At 39.6% G+C, this 21,730-nt stretch overlaps 1 protein-coding gene across 1 annotated transcript in view; it reads left to right on the top strand.

Annotated features, from left to right (window-relative positions):
• Positions 1-1,323: 1,323 nt before the first annotated feature.
• The window catches only part of SOGA3 (SOGA family member 3), a 41,593-nt gene continuing 21,186 nt past the window's right edge, over positions 1,324-21,730 (top strand). The window contains exons 1-3 of the mRNA XM_057740360.1: positions 1,324-2,427; positions 2,905-3,129; positions 4,982-5,140. Coding sequence (XP_057596343.1) covers positions 1,324-2,427; positions 2,905-3,129; positions 4,982-5,140 — 1,488 coding nt within the window. The remainder of the gene's footprint in view (positions 2,428-2,904; positions 3,130-4,981; positions 5,141-21,730) is intronic.

The raw sequence follows: 21,730 nt of genomic DNA, 5'->3' as shown, positions 1-21,730 counted from the left end.
GATCTTTTTTCCCTTAGGCAGAACTTTCTGCCTAGTCATGCCCTTTTCAGTGTTTTAGAGAGAAATTATATTTCTAAGGAAAAGGCACCTAACTGACTAGGCAATGGGTTCTGAATTGCTATTTTCCAGATTTTAAAAGCCAGTGATGGATTTATGTTGGAAAAAATACACAATAGAAGTTGATTGTACCACCATGAGGGAGGATGCATCCGCCTTCCTGGGTGCAGGATCATTCTGTCTTAGTATTTGGCTTCATGGAAAGCACTGGGTACTTTAAAAGTACAACTTTGCCTGTTATGTACCATCGGAGAAGATGCTTAATAATGAAAATACTTTCTGTCTGGCAGTTACACTTAAAACTGAAACAATTCACAAGAACAGTGAAATTTAGAGAAGTGTAGAAAAAGTTATGGCCTGTAATTTAAAAAAACAGAGCTACCAATAAATTTTTCCAAATGATTTTTAATTTATTTTTCAAAGCTAAAAAAATAAATTAATTAAAAGAAAAATTCCTTTAGGGTTGCTAATGACTAAGCCATATAGATGATTTTTAATGCCACATTTTCTTGAAACTGAAGTTGATTTAAAGTCATTCATTATTTATATTTTCTTTTAGTTCTAGTCTAAAGGAAATTGGGTGCACTTCTCTAGCTAAGAGCAACATTAAGGGTTAGAGCTTTTTGAGAAAAGTGTCATTTATCCATAATGAATGTTCTCTGGGGAAACCCTTTTCATTTAATTGGGAATATTAATTAAAACTTTCTCCATGAAAATAGGCTTTGAAATGCAGATTTAATAGTGAGGAAACCCAAGTTGAAAGATCAGGATATTGACATCGCTAGCATATGGACATCTTTTCCTTCTGAAGTTTTTTGACCTTATCTCCTTAAAAAAACAAACAAAAAAACCAACCAACCAAACAAACAAAAACCCTCCCTTTCCATCAATTTCTTTCTGACTCCATCCTTGCTTTAACCGGCTACAGTGAGAATGGTAGGTTCAGCAGCTTTCAGATCTTCATTTTACTGAGATGTAGTGAGATGGCGATAGCGCCTCCCTACAGCAAAATGAGAATCGACAATTCTACATCCTATTTCTAAAGTCAAGTCTTCTTTTAAGCGCCATCCACATCTCATTTTCTAGGGCTTCTCTTGTTAAGGAAAATCACTCTTTGCTCTGTAACAATGCAGACATGCAGTGTGCTTTCCTTCTTTTGTTTCTGTCCCAGCTTAGAAAGGAAGGTTGGTGGCAGTGAGGAGAGAAGAGAATGATCCGGTGGTGGACTATTGTAAATCGCATCTGAGAGACTCTTCTCAGACCGCCATGAGTCAGCCACCGACGGGGGGCGCTGCCCTGGCCACAGCCGCAGCTTCCGCCGCTACCGCTGCCACTGAGGCTCGCTCGCACCCGGAGGGCAGCAGCAGGAAGCAGCCGCGCGCTCAGTCACCCGCTAGGCTGAGGGACAATCCGGTCCGACAGACAGCCGCGGCCACGCGGTCCCCGGTAGGGGCTGGCACTAAACTCAATTCTATTCGACAGCAGCAGCTGCAGCAGCAGCAGCAGGGCAACAAGACCGGCAGCCGCACGGCGCCTCCAGCCGGCTCGCGGGGAAGCGGAGGCGGGGCGGAGAAGGCCACGCCCCTGGCGCCCAAGGGGGCCGCGCCGGGAGCTGTCCAGCCCGTGGCTGGTGCTGAAGCGGCCCCAGTGGCGACCCTGGCCCCGGCGGGGGTCAGGAGGCCCGGCCCGTCGGAGGAGCCGCCCCGGGACCTAGAGCCCGCGTCCTCTAAACTCGGGGAACCCCCTCCGCTCGGAGAAGGAGGAGGAGGGGGTGGAGAAGGAGGAGGAGCCGGCAGCGGCTCTGGGGAAAGGGAGGGGGGCGCTCCGCAGCCGCCGCCGCCGCCGCCGCCCAGGGGCTGGCGAGGGAAAAGCGTACGCGCTCAGCAGAGGGGCGGCAGCGGCGGGGAGGGGGCCTCCGCTTCGCCATCCTCTGCGGGCAAAACCCCAGGCCCCGGCAGCAGAAACTCCGGGACTGGCGTTGTGGGGGGTGGCAGCGGTGGCGGAGGGAGCTACTGGAAGGAAGGATGTCTGCAGTCTGAGCTCATCCAGTTCCATCTCAAGAAAGAGCGGGCGGCAGCGGCGGCGGCCGCGGCTCAGATGCACACTAAGAACGGCGGCGGCGGCGGCGGCAACCGCAGCTCTCCCGTCACAGGCGCCCCTGCCACTTGTGAGCCCCTCGCGGTCCCTACCACCTCCCCAATGGCGGCGGCAGCAGAGGGCCCCCAGCAGAGCGCAGAGGGCAGCGCGAGCGGCGGGGGCATGCAGGCAGCGGCGCCCCCTTCGTCGCAGCCGCACCCGCAGCAGCTCCAGGAGCAAGAAGAAATGCAGGAGGAGATGGAGAAGCTGAGGGAGGAAAACGAGACTCTCAAGGTGAGGCGGGTGGTGGTGGGGGGGAGGGGACCGGTTGGGGGAGGGGAGGTGTGGGCCTCGGAGGATTAGGGCGTGTCCCGGCGGGAGGGAGAGGCTGCTAAGCTGTTAGGGAGCCTTAAAGAGGGAGGGGAACAGGAAATGAGGGGAGGGGTGCCTAGGTCCTTTCCGGATCTAAAAGGTCTTGAGAATAGCAGCGTTAGGTTTTTATTTAGACCCGAATCTGGGCCTTCATTTCTCTGATTATTATGGTTTGTCTCACTTTTGCATGGAGAGAGCTAGAGTAGGAGAGCGAGGGAAGGCCTTAAAGAGGGCCCGTTTTTCTAGTTTCTTCTCGTCCATTCAGGTCCGTGTCATTCCTGTCTCATGGAGAGGGGGCAATAAAGCTGAGAATTTGGAGTTGGGATGGGGTGTACACGGTGTATGTTCGAGGAGTGGGGGGCGAGGCTAATTTTGACCCGAGGCCTGTCACCGCCTCAGAACGAGATCGATGAACTGAGGACCGAGATGGACGAGATGAGGGACACTTTCTTCGAGGAGGATGCCTGTCAACTGCAGGAAATGCGCCATGAGTTGGAGAGAGCCAACAAAAACTGCCGGATCCTGCAGTACCGCCTCCGCAAAGCCGAGCGCAAAAGGCTCCGCTACGCGCAGACCGGGGAAATCGACGGGGAGCTGTTGCGCAGCCTGGAGCAGGACCTCAAGGTCTGTGGCGCCGGGGCTCGGGACTGGGGGTTGGGGGGTTGGGGGGGGGAATGCGGGGGGGGGGGGAGGGTAGCGACTCCGGTCGAGGGCTCTTTGCGTTGAAGGGCCTTCAGTGGTGATTGGCAAAGAGCTTTAGGAACGCGGAGTTTCGCAGCGCCGATCACAAAATATCAAGGTCCCGGAAGGGGAGGAGGAAGAACACACAGATGGGTCTGAAGAGTCCTGTGTGTGTGTAAGGTCTTGCGGAGAGCGAGCTCTGGGGACTCTCCTGGGAGCAACGGTGACTCTTACAGAGGTGATGGGAGGAGGGCGCCTCCTTCCCCGCCGGAAACAAGGGCGTGGTAGAGCACAGGCCCAGTTCTTGATCTGGTTTCCAGAGACTGTCCTCCAAGTGCAGGCTAGGTGGATTCAGGCACTCAGGAGCAGTGCGGTGAAGACTCCCCCAGTGGAGTTGAAACCCAGTAAGGAACAATACTAGGATGATATTAGAGTGAAGATTTCTCTCTGAAAGCCGCCCCCGCCACCAACGCCTTCTTTCAGAACTCCTTCCTTTCCGTACTTAGCACTTGAACAACTCCCAGAAAGGAAAACTGACTAATCTTGTGGCCCCTTTTTTGCCAAAGTAAAGGGAGAGTGAATTAAATGAAAGACCCTTGTTCTTAGTGACGTTGCTCCTTCAGGATCTCCCCCAGTGGAGAAATTTCAACCTTGAAATGCGTTTTTTAGGCAGATGTGGTCTGTTCCTTCGGTCCCTTCAGTAGGCAGATTCACTGACGACTCAAATCAGATGTTATCGTCATAGTCTTGGACAACAAACTAAATATAATTTTAATTGTATTACTTTCATCAAGATGTAAAAACCAAGCGTAATTATTTTTTTAAGGAAGGCTATGAGAAATCATTTTATTAAAGCTGTTGTATTATTTTTCTTTTTTTCCTTTTTCTGACATTTGTTGAGTATTCACTATTCAGCAGGCACTGTGGCAAGCATTGTTACTTAACATTAGTATTCCATTTAGTTCTTAAGGAAAAAAAACCTGTAAGGTAGGGATTATTAACAGCATCATTTTACAGGTGCCCAAGATGAACCTTTTACAGAAGTTAAGTGCCCAGCCCCCAGCCCTGGAACTTGGCTAGTAGGTGGCCATCCGGGCTCCCACCCAGTTCAAAACCACAGCCTGTTCGGAGCCACTGCACCAGACTGCTCCACTTTTCTTCCAAACCCTTAAATTTCTAAGGTAATCTTAAAACAGGAGGCAAAAATGCAGACACTAATTTAAAACAAAACAAAACAAAAACAAAACCTTAATCTCAAAGACTAAAATATTTCGTAAAACTAAGCGCCTGGAATGATAGTATCAAAATTCAAGCTCCAGACCCTACTTGGGAAAACTTTGTTTTCTAGTGTTTAAAATAAGTGATAATGGAAGCGTCTACCTCATCGTTTTGTTGTGGAATTAGAGGAGATTTGTGAAATTTCTCTTCAGGTGATAAAACACAATTAAACATTTATAACCATGATGTAATGTAGACATTAAGGGAACAGAATAGAGAGCCAGACTACCTGGCCACTTGTTAGCTGTGGCTAACCTTGAGCATATTACTTTACCTCCATGAGACTCAGTTTTCCTCATAGATAAAATAGGAATAATAATAGGACCTATTTCATAGGATTGTTGTGAGGGCTAAATGGTTTATGTATGTGAATGGCTTATATGTAAAACATCTGGAATGATGCCTAGCATATGGTAGACTCTATATACATATAGGCTCTAATACTTTTAATATAACTTTAGCCCATTTATTTTATTGTCTTTAATTACATTTTATTGTTAAAAACACTTTAATTTAGGTTGCAAAGGATGTATCTGTGAGACTTCACCATGAATTGGAAAATGTGGAAGAAAAGCGAACAACAACAGAAGATGAAAATGAGAAACTGAGGCAACAGCTCATAGAAGTTGAGATAGCAAAGCAAGCTCTACAGAATGAACTGGAAAAAATGAAGGAGGTTAGTAATTGATTATCTAATGGTGTGCTATATCTGTTCAGCTCTTCATAGAAAGTGATAAAGACTAATATAACTGTTAAAATAATTCCATTTTTTATGATTATAGACCAGTTTGTTGTTCTCACCCAGTATAGCAACAGATACATGATTTCATACTAATAAGTAAGTAGCAAAAATAATTCTGACCTCAGCCCTGCCTCTGAATTGACATATATGAGCTGTGACTGATGTTTTGTGTGTGTCATCTAAATGGATGTTAATTAAATAAATTACACAGCTTTACCAAACACAAAGGATGTCAAGAGTATGAAGGAATAAGTCTTCTGTTGTTTGAGGGGAAACACTAATCCTATGAGATTTCTACTGATTTCATAGAACCACAGACTTTTAGGATGAAAAAGACCATAAAGGCCATTCAGTCTAAACATTGCTTGACTCCTCCTTATAACAAAACCCCCAAATAGTCTAATGCTTAGAACATCACCAGTGATTAGCGCTTGAGATCTTCTCCAGTAGCCACTTTTTTTTTTTCTTTGTTTTTTTTTTTTTTTTTTTTTTCCAGTAGCCACTTTTATCACAGCATAGCTCTGTTTGTTTTCTTTGTTTTGAGTTGAAATCTATTTACTTGTAACTTTAATAAATCCATCTTAGTCCTACACTTTTGAATAGAAGAGTCAGAGTTCTCTTCCACACCAGCTATTAGAAGATTCTTACCATGTTTCCCCTGAATCTTCTCAAAGAACAATATCAGTATCAAAGAAAATAACTGGGGAATAAAAGAAACAGAAAAGATGTATCAAGAAATAAATAGTTTTGTGATAAGTAACAATTTGAATTAAAATAATCTTCTTCCTTGAAAACATCCTGAAAATGTACAGTGTAACTTGTGAAAACCATTATTGAGAATTAGCAAATACACACAGTCCTCTGAACATCTCCTCTGCTTAAATATGCAGAATTTAAATGAAAATCCTAATCTTTCCATAGACTAACTGAGATATTGCACCTTCCATTGCTGTGCTTATCTTGAAATGGTATAAAAATGTAACTACCATGTAACAGTGAAAATATCAGTAGTCGGTTAAGAATATGTGGCAGAAATTTGTAGAAAACGATTTCAGTTGGGTAAACTATTTGGTGATCTAAGTTTCCATTTATTCTTATATTATCCTGAATTTAAACATTTTTAACATGACAAATTAGGGCAAAATCACTGTGCTAATGTATGATCCTTAGCTAATACCTAAGAGTGGCTGTGTGCTACAGGAGAAAAACAAGGCGACTGGGAGCCCATGGGATTGTCTTCACCAGTAACTAATCGGGTGACTTAAGAGACTGCTAAGGTTTACTTGCCTCAGTGTATTCAGTTGTAAAATGTTATTTTTGATGATTCTCAACACCTCTTGCAGCTATCAGGACTTTTATCATGAAATCCAGGACATTACCATTAAAGAGCAGCATAGATTTTTTTCTAAATTTAAGAGATCAAATATTAAATTAATATAGACATAAGGATTAATATAGATGTAAGGATATAAGGATTAATATAGGTATAAACTATTATAGATTAAATTAATACAGATATAGATATAAAGATAAAGAGCAGCATAGATTTTTTCTAAAGTTAGATCAAATATTAAATTAATGTAGATATAAGTATATAGATATTAAGATATTATTATTCAATAATAATGTACAGTTGAAGTTTGTCAAAAATTGAAAGTCTGATTTCCTGGAAAAAATTAAGTAGGTAGCTGTTGTCTTCTGGAGCTGCCATAACAAAGTACTACAAACTGAGTGAGTTAAACAATATATGTTTATTTTCTCACAGTCCTAGAGGCTAGAAATTCAAAATCAAGGTGTTGGCAGGGTTGGTTTCTCCTGAGGGCTGTGAAGGGAGGATCTATTCCAGACCTCTCTCTTTGGCTCATATACGTTCATCTTCACATTCACATGGCATTCTCCCTGTAGCTATGACCAAATTTTCCCTAAAGACACCAATCGTATTAGATTAGGGCCTGCTGTAATGACTTTATTGTAGCTTGATTGTCTTGGTAAAGACACTGTCTCCAAATAAAGTCACATTCTGAGGTACTTGCTTGGGGTTAGGACTTCAACATGTAAATGGGGGCAGGGGCACAATTTGACCCTTAAGAGTAGCTATTAAATACCTTCTTATGGACAAGCAGAAGAAAGTCATTGTCAGTTCCATAAGGCTCAATTCCATATTCAGACCTCACTTGCCTTTGTTTATGCACTTGAAAATATTCAAGTCAAAACAAACTTCACTGATTACAAGGGATAAAAAAGAAATGCCTTGTGATTTGGTATTATATGAATGCTTTTCAAGTGGATATCTGTAAAGTTGGATTTAAGAATGTCATAAGAGCTTTCTGATTTTCATCCTGTGTCCAGGAAAGGGGGAAATTCCTATAGACTGGCTGTCCATTAGTCAGAGAGGCAAGACTTCTTCCATCTTAAAATAAAAGCCAAGATAATCTGGCTACCAGAAAAAAATGACTGGAATCTGGGGATTTCCTTAGGAGAATCATTGTAAAAATGCGTTTCCTTGATTCTGTTCCCCACACTTTTTCTTATAACTATATCCTCTTTCAGGGTTCTAACTCTGAATTGGGAAAATACTCTTGCTGCATTAGGCAGTATGGGTATGTGTTCATGCCAAAGAGGAAATTCTCATCCTTCCTGGAATTATAAAAGCCAAACTCCAATCCCTAATTAGAGACTACAACAATAAAAGTGTAAAAGATTCAGGAGTAGGTATGCAGGACATCAGCTTTTAAAGTAACCTTTTATTTTTAAAATGGGCTCGAAAATAGCATTCACAGTTTGAGAAGGTGAGTGGTGGTAGGGAAAAGAAATGGAAATAGAGAGGGAGAGAAAGCTGAAGTTAAATATCTGAAAGATTCTAAATGGTGTAATAAAGAGAAAATGAGAAATATTCTGGCAGAAAAGTTCCATAATCATTCATTAGAGGTTCACCTTCACAGTGTTCAGAAAAGTGTCAGAAATAGAAAAAGTAGTTTAAAAATATGTTTAGAAATCAGAGATGTTTCATTAAAATAAGATTTTTGTAATGGTGATTTTGTTATTCTCCAAAAATATAACTATAAAAATTGAAGTACAATCATAACTGGCTTACTTTGTGCAGTAGAGGCTGTGAGTTTGAAGTCTGACTTGTCCGCATCTGACTGCAACAACTTCAGTTAATCATCTGCTTTCTTGGTTGTAAAACAAAAACATGTTCAAGTCCTTGGTGAGTGTTAACCATGCAGCTGTTATCCCTTTGTGGCATTCTGCCAGTGGAGAAAAATAGAACCAGGCCAAGGTTTCCATTATGAAGAAAATGCACTAGTTATGGAATAAAATCATAAAATACCAAATAGAATATACCAGAGAGACGCAATCCTCCAAGTCGCAGATTTTAGTTTCTTATGTGGAGTCATATAGATGTTGAACAGCACAACTGGGACCAATAGGCCATCTGCTGGAGTTTGGAAACCATTAACTAAGAGTTTAACTGGCTTCAAGGGTGTTGACCAGTTGCTCTCAGGGCTGGTGGCTGCACAAGGTCCTGTGCACCTGCTCACATCCATCTGCTTACCTTCTCCCCCCTGAGAATAGGGAGTGGCACTAGGGGAAAGAAGAGTTGAGTAGAAGCAGGATGGAGATAATTAGTTGACTCTACTGCTACTCATTGCTTATATTGAAACAGTTGATGTTCTGCCAACTGCAAACAAGAGGGACCTCTTAGGATGGTGCCTTAGAATCTTAATGGCATCCTCATCCCGATTATAAAACATTGATTGCTACTGGCACTATGCTTTCTTGCAGTAGAAAAATGCCTTTATCTTTATGTAGCCTGGGAAAAATGCTTTTCTATCTTTGAGCATCACAAACAATCAATGAGACAGAGGTTTTTGTTAAAGTTATTTTATGAAAACTACAACTAGCTCTTTGAAGGCCAGTATGGGTTAATGCGCACCATAGCATAAAGTGAGAATATAGAGTAGGCTGTATACAGTATGGAAGAGGTTCTATGAAGGGTGAGTCTTTGCTACACTTAAGTGAGGGTCACTGCCCTTCCTGAAGTCCTGCTGTTCTAGGAATACCTTTATTTTCAAAGCTTTGAAAGCCCTGGGCTCTGCTGGAGGAAGGGGTTGTCTCATGTCACCTTTAAAGTCTCGTGCTTGGAGAAGCATTGATGACAGATGTTTGGGAAAAGAGCAATAGAGGATCTTTAACGATGGAAAAGGAAAAAGAGTAACTTAGATGATGATGATGATGATAACTGTTTATTAGATCTTTTTCATTTCAGAATCTGTACTCTTTGTGTTGTCTCATCCCTCCCCCGACCCAAGAATCTTAAAGGAAAATAATTTTCTTAACTTTTCTTGGTCTTTGCTCTAGGGGGCTCTTAACTGGCCTACTGCAATAGCACCATCTATCTTGGGACTTTTATTTTCTGTGCACTTGGTTAATATATCCTATCTATTACAATGAACTTTTATTTTAGAACACAAAAATAATTAGTACTATAAATTTCAACAGTAATATCTCTGTTTTTTATTTTAAATATTTTATAGAGTACATAGAGAATATATCTGTTTACTCAGACTCTCTGTACAGACAGAACACTTGAACAAACAAATGCTTGTCCTGAATGTTTACAAGTACCTACTTATTTTCTTATATAAAATAAAGAACTAATTGTAACCATGCTTGATTTTGATAGGGCATATTTAAGTTACAAAGTGCAAAAAGAAATACTGAGTGACAGATCAGCAAAGAAGCAGCCCAAAAGACATTTTAAATGGGGGAATTTCCTTGGCATTCAAGTATTTTCCCCTGATTCTGGTAGTTAACTCAATTTAGAAATTGGAATAGTAGTCATTGCTATTTTTGATGAGATTACCATAAATATTTTGAAATGCACAAATTAAACACTATGACTTTAGTCACATCTTCTCAAAGGCAATAGCTTGTTGAATAACAGGCAGGAATAAAAGAAATTAAATTAAAAGCAAAGAATAATGTGCCAGATAAGCACAGAAAAGCTTGTCTTCCAGGTTACCAGTTGTCAGATTTTTAAAGATGTATTGATTTAGGAATTATAAACTTTATTGGATTTTTTAAAATAGTTACAGATGCAATTGTATGTACTTTGAAATGATTGCCAAGACTCATTTGGGTAAACAGCACTTTTCTTTTACCCAGATGCCAAGTTTCCAGTAAAAGTAAAGTAGTACACAGATCAGAAAATCCCTGTTGGTGGATTATTTCTGGGTTTTTTTAACATAAAAGTACACATCAGCATTGCATACCCTATCCAGTGGATCAGATAACAGTTGCTATCTTGGCTGGAATTTCAAACATTATATTCTTGAAACAGTAAGGCACTGTACCAATGATGAGTTCTTACAACAGTAGACTAAGCACCTCCCCTTGAGTGCACATGCAGTTCTCATGGCTTCATAGCAATTGTTTAAAAGTATATGTTGAAATAGTTGCTGCATTTGCGGATAAACCACATTCATGGGAGCCAAGTCTCTCCCCTGGACTCTGCCAGTTTAACAGAGGACCTGGGGCTCTAGACTGAACTTTGAGTGATTTGCCCCTGAAAACTGAGTAGCTGACCTGTGTTTCAGTATCTTCATGGAAGCCTGTTACCTACATAGTTATCGAAGAGTTGTTTCCTTCTCTGACTTCTCTATCCAACCTGCCTCAGGAAGGGGTTTGAAATGGTTCTTGGTAAATCATAACTATTGAAATAAGTGTTTAAAAATTTGGTCACAGAAGAATTCTGGGAACATGAAGGAAAACTTAGTCCAGGGATGCACGCTGTTAGTCTAAGTTTAGTAGCAGTCAAGTCAGGCAGAGACATATTGAATGAAATTCTTATCTCACTGTGACCAGATATGGAGGCAATACCAGGTTTCATGTGAGGTCTCCAGAATGACCATGAAGAAAATCAATCATAGTACAGCAGAGTGTTGACATTTATAAACAGACTTGATGTGATGATGGATGACACCCAATGGATGGATGAGCCTTTGTAACAATTATCAGTTCTCATTTATACACTCGGTAAATTAGGAATTTAACTTCTGCAGAAAATAAAGACATTTTGTCATTAGCTGTGAATTTGAGGGTGATTTATTAAAAATCACATATGTCATGGAGTCTAGAAAGTAGCTTTGAAGTCTCACCTCTCATTCCCTGTAATGTTGAGCAAATAATCTGAAATGTTTAGGCCTCAGTTTCTCTATTCATAAATGCAGGAATTAAACTGAATGCTCTCAAAAGTCTCTATAAAAATGTCATTTTTGACATTATCAGTTATCCACCTCTGTGCTTCCTGAAAGTTCTATTCATAGTCAAGATGCCATTTCATATCACTATTATTTTGTTACAGAAATTATTTTTTTGTATATTCAATCAACAGATATTTATTGAACAGTAATTTATTATCTGCTATAATGTGGCCATATGGATACCACAGAGGCGACAAATATATGGGTATCAGGGGACTTCCCTGGCGGTTCAGTGGTTAAGACTCTGTGCTTCCATTGCAGGGGGCAGGGGTTCGATCCCTAGTTGGGGAACTAAGATGCCACATGCCATGCGGCTAGGCCTATATATGTGTATACGTATATATATACATATATATATATATGTATATATATATATACAGATATCAGAATGTTGCATTAAACTGAGAATTTGCTCTCACTGAGGACTCTGCTGAAGGGTTTTCAGCCACAGAGACTGAAACCTGCAGTGCTGTCTCTGGTTGTTGCTGCTATTCAGCATTCAAGGACCTGGTTTAGTGTAGAAATCAAAACTTAGGACTGGATGTGCAGGACTGAGAATAAGTGAAGCTTTCTGAATACTCTGCGCCCACTTTGTATGTAGTCTTAGTTTTCCACCCCCGGAAGCCACTAAGACACCACGATAACCAAAGAATTCACCATCTTTTCCAATAAGAAATAAACCAGAGTGTAGAATGACAGTACCTAGACATTCTAAGTTGTGCTGAAAGTCTCTAAGGTGAGTTCTTCAAACGTATAATTCTCTGCAGTGAAATCTGCCTCTGGAAGGCTGCCAGGTTGTCACGCTACAGTGTGTAGCACGAGTCAGTGAGTGCTGGTCATCAGTTAAACATCCAAACATTTGTCTTTTGCTATTATTGAAATAATATGAGACTTCTCTGATGTCTTTTGAAGGTGAAAGTCTTTATGTTTCCAAGAGCATAATAAGAATCTTTTTGAGGTCTCTTGGCCTTTGTGTGTGTGTGTGTGTGTGTGTGTGTGTGTGTGTGACAGACAAAACCCTCATGTAGAACCATGGGGTCCCTTGGTTCTAAAACCTAGGCCCTTCCTTCCTCAGGAGTGTAGCTGTAACCTGACTTGTCCTTATAGTGCTTTTAGGCTTTGGGGAAGTAATTATCAACTCTGTTCTCTACTACTGCCCTCTACCCATGGTCACCCTTGGCTGCCTGAGGATGGCCCTGCCTCTAGCAGGGGCAGAAAATAGCATCTGCTCTCTGTTTCAGCCTTTTCCTTGAGGCTAAAATCCCAAATTTTGATCTGACTTTAGCAAATATTTTTAAGGAAACATTTACTGAGTATGTGTACAGTGTGTATAAGGGGATAACAGTTAATGCCGTGAGAGTAGTCCCTGACCTCAAGTTAATTACTCTCTGATAGAAAAGACAGCCTTGTAGAGGTTGTATTTAATAGCAAAGTATTTGCATCACTTTGTGAATACTTTGATGTTCATTGCCGCAGTGTGGTGAATGCTACGGAGTCAGGACCGTACCTATTTGGATTACTGCGGCACCCTCAGCACCTAGTTCAATGCCTGGCCTGTAGTCAGACCATATATTCTGTAATATTATAACAACTGCTATTTCATATTTAATTTGCCTATAACTTTTTCCTGCACTAGAGTGTAAATACCCTGAGGTTAAGGACTAAGTCTGTCTTATTCATCATTGTATCCACAACAACCAGAAGGTGTTGACAAAAATTGACAAACAATAAATAATTTTAAATGAGAGAATGAATGGAAATTAGGAGAGATATTTCAGGCCCTGTTTTGCAGAGAGAATAAGAAATGTGACTCAAAATCAGGGCTCTTTCTGTGGTGCTGAGGCTGTACAAACTAGAGGAGAGGGAGGCAGATAACTAGCTCCAGCCTCACCCCACTACCAGAATTAGAGGTCTCTTGAAACTTTGCTACCTCCTAGAAATTTCCAGGCCTCTACCTTGCTTCTCTCAAACCCCAGTTATTCACCAGAAGCAGCAAGTCTTCCCTGAAGCAAGATCTCAGAGGCTTCTTGGGAGCTGGGATGAGGACAGGAGTTCAAAAACAAGAGGACAACTCTGATATCAGACCTGAGCGTCAGGTCTGCAGTTTAACTTCCGTGTTCTTTGGTGAGAAAGTGTGAACTGCATGTTTGGAGAATGGGAGAAGACTGCAGATCCTTTCACTCCCAAAGACTATCCAAATTTGCTTTAAATTTTCCATGTTTGGGACAGTCAATTCAGCAGTTAATTTTGCTGGGGAGATGTGGAAAATTACCCCAGGGCTGCAGTTGTTCAATAGCCACCAGTGTTGAGTGCTAATTATAAACCAGTCACTTTATGTGTCATTGCGTTGTTAATAGTTTCATTTTAAAGATGAACACTCAATGCTCAGAAAGCAGGCCAGGTCCACACAAGTCCATCTGCCTCTGACCCCATGGTCTCCACTGGCCAGCTTGGCCTCACTAAAGGGACTCAGGTTGCCCCTTGCAACTTCTTCCTGACCCACAAATGACTTGCCCTCTGTAGGGACCTCAGTACTCCTGGGATCTTTAAATTTGGTACTTTCTAGCACACATTTAGGGACTGCTCTGGGCAGGCACTGAGAGAATACTCCCCAGGTGTATCTATAGGAAAAACCTATTTTATCTCACAAAAAGGGAATCTTTGGAGAAAAAACAAAAACTAAGAACATAAAGCTAAAAAAATGTTTTCAAGTCTGTTGATCCTGTCTTCTTTTTACAGACTTAACACCTGTGTTATTTCAGATAGGTTAGTTAATGGTTGACTCTCAATTTAATCAAGGAAAATAAATATTTTCCCTATCTAGTCTATCCACAAGGATAACAGGAGGTAAAATGTGTGAAAGTGCTTGAAAAACTATAAAGTATGATATAGACATTAGATTTCGTTGTTGTTAGTATAATAATATAACAGTATAATGTAATAATATTATTATCATATAGCTTTAGGTTGGCTGATTAAGGCTACCCCTAGAAAGAATTTTTAAGTCCGTGAGGTTGAAATTTTAGATCTACTAGTGCTCCAGTTCTTTTATACAAGCTTTTGACACAGTTTTGCTTTCTGTTTTCCCGAGAACATCTGCTAGTTGTTGAAGCTCCCCTTTATATCTAACTTGACTATGAAACCATTCTAACTTGTCTGTCCTGAGGCATGAGGCATGAGACATGTCCTCAGCCCTTGCTGCTTCACTATCCATTAGCTCACATTTGCAAGGGTTTTGGGGATGTGCTTACAGTGAGGCTGCACTGTCTGTCCCTATATCCATCAACAGGGCTGAGAGCGTTAATTTGTCTGGATAAATGTTCTCTCCTAGCTTTGCTGCTCTGTAAACATTCTTCTTAAAGAGAAACATCTTAACAGGGAGAGGAAGGCTCTTGTATTCAAGCACAAGATGTTTTAGATTGTTTTGTAGCTTTCATTGCCTCCACAGCTAAATGCTATGCTCTCTGAATTTAAGAACCATATTTCATTTAATTCACACATACAGACTGTTGTACACGCGAAAACTGTCAATAAATGCATGGGCAAGAGAAGCGGTGTTTAAGAAGACATGATTGCTGTCAGTGGAGCCCAGCTTTAGCTCCTAAAATTAGAATTTACTTGGTTCCTTTGTTTTCCAATACTTGTGTTACGTTTGAGTAAATACAACATGCAATTTCACTGTATATTAGGAAGTGTTTTCCAAATTGAAAATTCAGTCATATCTTGAATATTTTATACTTGATTGCATCTTAATGGAAATACAGTCACTTATTTGATGTCTGTTCTAATTCCCTTTTTACATTTCAGGGTCAGTTAAACTGATCTTTACCCAGATGGTAAATGACATTTGAAGATGACATTTAAAGATGTCACTTAGCTGCTCTCCTGACATTTTCCATTTTATACTTATATATTTCACTTAATGGGGCCATTTATATTCAGCATGGTTCAACTCAGAAGCGCTTAAAATTAAAATTCAAAGTGTTCTATATTCATCTTCTGGCTAGCTCAGTTATTACTAATTTGTCTAGCCAATTAATCATTGTGGTAAATAAAATTAAGTGCATTATTTTTTCCTTCCTTCACAAAGTAAGCATTCTTACATTGGCCAAGAACCTTGAATAATAGTAGAAATAATTAGACAGCCCAACTGATTATTTGCATTCAAGTGCATAATGAGTGACTAATATGTTGGTATGTGATTAAATCCATTGCCTACGTGCACATGGAAGAAAGGGTTTCATAGAACTTTATGAAACGGTAGCCATCTGTTTGTATTTAGGAGGATCTGTTATATGGAAAGTACTATCTTTCAAGGATAAAATGCAATTATCAAATCCATTTACTTAGTGATATGGCTAAATTAGAATAATTATGTTCTACAGTGATTCAGAAGATAAAATTTTTTAAAAATGTTTTTAATTCTATTAGTGTTAACTTTAAGAGTTTTTTGGTGTTTGTTTGTTTTGTTTTGTTTAATACATAGCAAATAGCATTAATACAACCAAATAGCATTTGGTTGACTTCACATAGGAATAGCAGAATGAAAGTTTTGAGTCAGAATTTTCTCTTCTCACATTATATATATTTTTCCATTAGGTTCTGGTATTGGTTCTGCAGTGGAGAAGTATGAGATTGATCTGACTTTGATTCCTTTGTATATCAAGTTACTTTCTCTCTGCATGTTTATGGATATTTTTCTTTACCTTTTGTATCAATCAGTGTCCTTCAGTAGGAAATAAAATTCACCGTAGGTGGCTCAGATGAATAGGATTACTCACAGTGGTGTGGGTAGGATTAAGGGAACATACTCTTAATTTGAGCTGGTGAGGCGTTCAGAGAAGACTAGCAACACTTAAAGCCATCAACACCTCTAGAGAGGAGGACATTGCTGAGGAAATACTGTTACAGGGGCCGTGAAAGCCAGAACTATGGAGAGGATCCACCAGGTGGGAGCTGTCATCGGAGGGGTCTTAGCTACTACTAAGATGTGGTGTTGAAAAAAGTGAGGGAGCAAGGAGAAACCCCCTGAACTCTTTCTCCTGCTACCCTCCCGTCGCTCAGCATTTCTGCCAGTGCCTTCTATTGGCCAGACCCAAATAGAACGTAACTGATGGCGGAGGGGAGCCTGGGTAAAACAGTCTGTAGAGGTTAGCTTCTCAAAGTACAGAGCAGAGCAGAGAAGGGGCAAGAATGAATCTGGACAGCTGAAGGAGAATAACCAGTTTAAAAACATTGCCAGGGCATATCTAGGTGATGGTCTTTTGTTTGTAATATACCCAAAATGCATAGACCCTTTAATTTGAAAATTAACATTTATTTATTAATTATCTCAGAGGAACTTTCTTGTAGTCTAGGCTTGATAATCACGTGTGCTCTATTTTTTTTTCTTAGGATTTCTTCACTTTGTACTTCTTATACCTATTTTTCTCATCCTTTCACCTTCTTTTTATCCTTTTCACCTGTGTTGCACGATTTCTCAAGTTTGTTCTTAATATCATTGAGTTGTCTGCTGTGTCCGTCATGTTCTTTAATGATTCCAGTGCAAAATTTAATTTTTGCATTGAATTTTACTATCCTTTGTGAATTTTCTTATTCCCAACAGCTCCCTATTTCAGAGATTAATCTCTTCTATGACCTTCTATTTTTAGTTTATAGAGGCTGTGTTTATTACCCGATTAAGAATAAGATTATTAAGAATTTATCTTATTAAGCAGCTTTCAAATCTGCTTTCTGTAGCTTTGAAAATTATTTCAAAATGATATTCACACTTTTTTTTCTTTTTTTTAAACTGAAAACTTTTTCTTCTTTTTTCTTTTTTTTTTTTTTCTTTTTGTTTTTTGACCACACCACGTGGCATGCAGTATCTTAGTTCCCCACCAGGGATCGAACCTGGGCCCACAGCGGTGAAAGTGGTGACACTTAACCACTGGACCACCAAGGAATTCCCTGAATACGTCTTTAAAATTGACCCAATACATTTTATCTTAGCTTTATTGCGGTGTAATTTACATATCATAAATTCACTTGTTTTAAGTGTACAATTTGTTTTTTAGTAAATGTACAGAATTATACAACTATCTCCATAATACAGGTTTTGAACATTTCTGTCACTCCAGAGAGATTACTGGTGCCCATTTGCAATCACCTTCTGTTCTCACCCTGACCTCAATCGAGCACTAATATGTTCTCTACATCCATAGCTTTATATTTTCTGAATATTTCATATAATTGTAATCACACAATCTGGCTCCTTTCACTTAGCCTAATGTTTTGATTTGCTTTATTTTATTTTTTATTGAAGTATAGTTGATTTACAATGTTTTGTTAGTTTCTGCTGTAGAGCAAAGTGATTCAGTTATACATATATATATCCATATTCTTTTCCATTTTGGTTTATTACAGGATACTGAATACGGTTACCTGTGCTATACAGGAAGACCTGGTTGTTTATCTGTTTTATATATAGTAGTTTGTATCTGCTAATCCCAAACTCCTAATTTATCCCTCTCCCAACCCCTTTTCTCTTTGGTAACCATAAGTCTGTTTCTGTTTCTTAAATAGTTCGTGTCATATTTCATATTCTACATATAAGTGATATATGGCATTTGTCTTTCTCTTTCTGACTTCACATAGTATGCTAATCTCTAGGTCCATCCATGTTGCTGCAAATTAGCCTAATGATTTTGAGCTTGATTCTTGTTGTATATGGAAATTATTTATTTCCAAATAATACTCAACTGTGTGTGTGTGTGTATACACATCACATTGTTTACCCATTCGTTAGTTGATGGACATTGGATTTTTTTCCGTTTTTATTAATAACGCTGCTATGAGCCTTCACGTACAGTGTTTGTGTGGACCTATGTCTCGCGACCTTTAAATAGATATCTAAGAGTAGAGTTTATGGGTCATATGATGCATTTATGTTTAACTTTTTAAGGAAATTGTCAAACTTCTTTTAAAAGTGGCTGCACCAACCACTTTACGTTCTCACCAGCAATGGAGGGGAGTTCCAGTTTATCAACATCCTTGTCAACACATATTGTCTATCTTTTTTATTATAGCTATTTTGTTGAATGTTAAGTGGGACACCATTGTGGTTTAAGTTTGTTTCCCCAGTGATGCTGAACATCTTTTCATGTGCTTATTTTCCATTCATGTATCTTCTTTTGTGCAGTCTATTCAATTTTCTGTTTATTTTGCATTGGATTATTAGTTTACTTATTCTTGGGTTCGAATTTAAGCTCTTTATATGTTCTGGACACAAGCCTTTTATCAGATGTATGATTTGCAGTGTTTTCTTCTATGGTTTGTCTTCACTTTTTAAATAGTGCCTTTTGAAGTGCAAAAGTTTTACATTTTGATGAAGTCCAATTTCTAAATGTTTTCTTTACTACTTGTGCTTTTGGTGTCATATAAGACATCTTTACATAACCTACAGGAAAGTTTTTTTTTCCCAAGGGTTTCCTAGTTTTAGAAGTTACACTCAGGTCTGCAATCAATTTTGAATTAACTTATGTGTGTGGTGTGAAGTAGGTGTCTAAATTCATCTTTTTGCATGTGGAGTTCCAATTGCACCAGCACCATATGTGGAAAACACTATCCTTTCTCCATTGAAATATCTTTGTCCAATGCACTTTTGTTACGGAGCTCAAGCTCACGCTGCTCTCTGCAGGACAGGCCAATGAATCTGAGACGAGGTGTTGAAGCAAGGAATACTTTATTTGGAAAGCCGGCAGACTGAGAAGATGACAGACTGATGTCTGCTAAAAACCATCTTATCAGGGTCTGGATGCCAGTTTCTTTTATAGAATCAGAGAGGGAGAGGCAGAGGCAGGGAAGTAAAGCAAGAAGAGTTATCAGTCTTGTAAAACATCTCCTGTAATGACTAGCCTTGGGGAAGGGATGTGTTAGTTTCACAGGTGGGCAGGGTTCCCTGAGGCAGCCCATTGTGTATAAAGCAACAAAAAACAAAGGTTAAAGTCAAAGAAACAGATCCAATATGGAGTCCAATTTAGCTCTTCCCTGTTACACTTTCATCCTTTTTCTAATTTCTGTTTCTCTTTTAGGAAATGTTATCCTTGAATGTCAGATTTTCTTTTTAAATTCAGGCTTGGCTGAAGACACTCACTGTGTAACTTTCTTAGTCCCCCCTCACTGCGGGCTCTCAGCTCCAAAGCTGAGGTGCAACTTGATATGCACAACTCCAACCCAGTTTCTGGTGGCTAGTAGACATTCATCTTTTTGGCCTAGTCTGAAAAAATATAGCAAAGTCTACTACTGCAGCACTCAGGAACACTGACTATGAGGAAAATTTGAATCTTAGAAAAATTTGAAGCAGCTTGTAGTTGTTCTTTGCCTACCTTTAGTATGTGAAAAACAATAAACCCCAGTTTGGGTGCTCCCAAGGCTTTTCTGTCTATGCTTCTAACCTATGATGCCCTGGACAAGGAAAGAGCATATCTCTTGATTCATTGCACAATTAATTATCTTGCTCCTTCCCTGCTTGGTTCCTATTTGTTTTGGAATTTTAATAACGAGAGAGCTGCTGATTGCAAAGGGGCCAGGCCATTTCTCCAGACACATGATAAAGTAGAGCTCATGCAGTGTTTTTGCGTGTATTAGGGAAAGTAGGGATGTAGAAGTGTTGGCTGCCTCATTGTTTGTGGGGTTTTTTTTAATTAATTAATTTATTTATTAGATTTATTATTTTGTTATTGGTTGTTGAGTCTTCGTTGCTGCACACGGGCTTTCTCTAGTTGCTGAGAGCGGGGGCTACTCTTCATTGTGGTGCATGGGCTTCCCTTGTTGCGGAGCATGGGCTCTAGGTGCATGGGTTTCAGTAGTTGCAGCACATGGGCTCAATAGTTGTGGCTCACGGGCTCTAGAGCACAGGCTCAGTAATTGTGGTGCACGGGCTTAGTTGCTCCGCGGCATGTGAGATCTTCCTGGGGCAGGGCTCGAACCTGTGTCCCCTGCATTGGCAGGCAGATTCTTAAACACTGCGCCACCTAGGAAGTCCCAGTTGTTTGTGTTTTAATAACTTTATTGAGGTATGTTTCATATATCCTATGGTTAACCCATTTCAGCTTACAATTCAATTTTTTTTTAGCAAATTTTCCAAGTTGTACAATTATTACAGTAAATCGGTGTTAGAACAGTTTTATCACCTCAATAAGATCTTCATGCCAGTTTACTGTTAATCCCCAATCACTAATCTACTTCCTATATCTATTCAGTTGCCTTTTCTAGACATTTAATATAAATGAAATCATACAATGTATGATTTCTGTCTGGCTTCTTTCATTTAACATAATATTTTTGAGGTGTGTCTTATCATGTATCAGTAATTCATTTTTTATTGCTGAGTAGTATTCTATTACATGGATACTACATTTTCTGTATCTGCTCATCAGTAGGTGGACGTTTGGGTTGTTCCCACTCGAGCTATCATGAATAATGCTTAACAATATTCTTGGGCAAGTACTTGGGTGAATATAAGTTTTCATTTCTTTCGGGTATATACTTCAGAGTGGAATTGCTGAGTCATGTGGCAGATTTGTGTTTAACCTTTTAAGAAACAGGAATGTCTAGTCCTGATTGATTTGCAGCTCCAACTCTTTTGTTTCAGATGGTAAAGGCTACATATAATATACATTGTCTCTTTGTTGAATTCCACCGATGCTATTGTTGAGGGGACATTTTCTCAGATTCTGGTGAATGCTTGACCATTAATCGTAGTTTCCGGTTTTACTGCATGTACATTTTAATCTTTGCCTTCAAGTATATTTAATAACAAGAGATAGCTTCATGTCATATTATCCCAAATTTTTTTGAGTGACAATGTGAACAGGGTAAATTTTCTTTAAAAAATAATACCTTAGGAAATGAATCTGGTTCATCTGTGATTACTTTCCATAACTTCCTTAATATTTGGAATATTTTATTCCAATTCCAGTGATAGCTCATGTTCTAAATTCATGCATGGGTCCTCCAGGTACTTATTTATTATTTATTAAGGGACTAATGTATGTGTAGCTGTTAAGTTGCTCTCCTGTCCAAAGAAGATGTGGGTGCATGTATGTGCATTCTTTAGCATTGTATTAAGGAACTAAGTAAATTTACTTAGCCTAGAATATGGTAATTGTTTTTGTCCAAATTAAAATTTCAGAAATTTAGTGATTTTTCATTTATTCCAAAGTAACTGAAATGAACTGATTTGATCAAAAACAGTACACTTCCAAAGGATATCAAG

This window comes from Hippopotamus amphibius, chromosome 6 (genome assembly GCF_030028045.1).
Source record: "Hippopotamus amphibius kiboko isolate mHipAmp2 chromosome 6, mHipAmp2.hap2, whole genome shotgun sequence".
NCBI lineage: Eukaryota > Metazoa > Chordata > Mammalia > Artiodactyla > Hippopotamidae > Hippopotamus > Hippopotamus amphibius.
The sequence above is the reverse complement of the archived record's forward strand: the minus strand, read 5'-3'. Positions and strand labels throughout refer to the sequence as shown.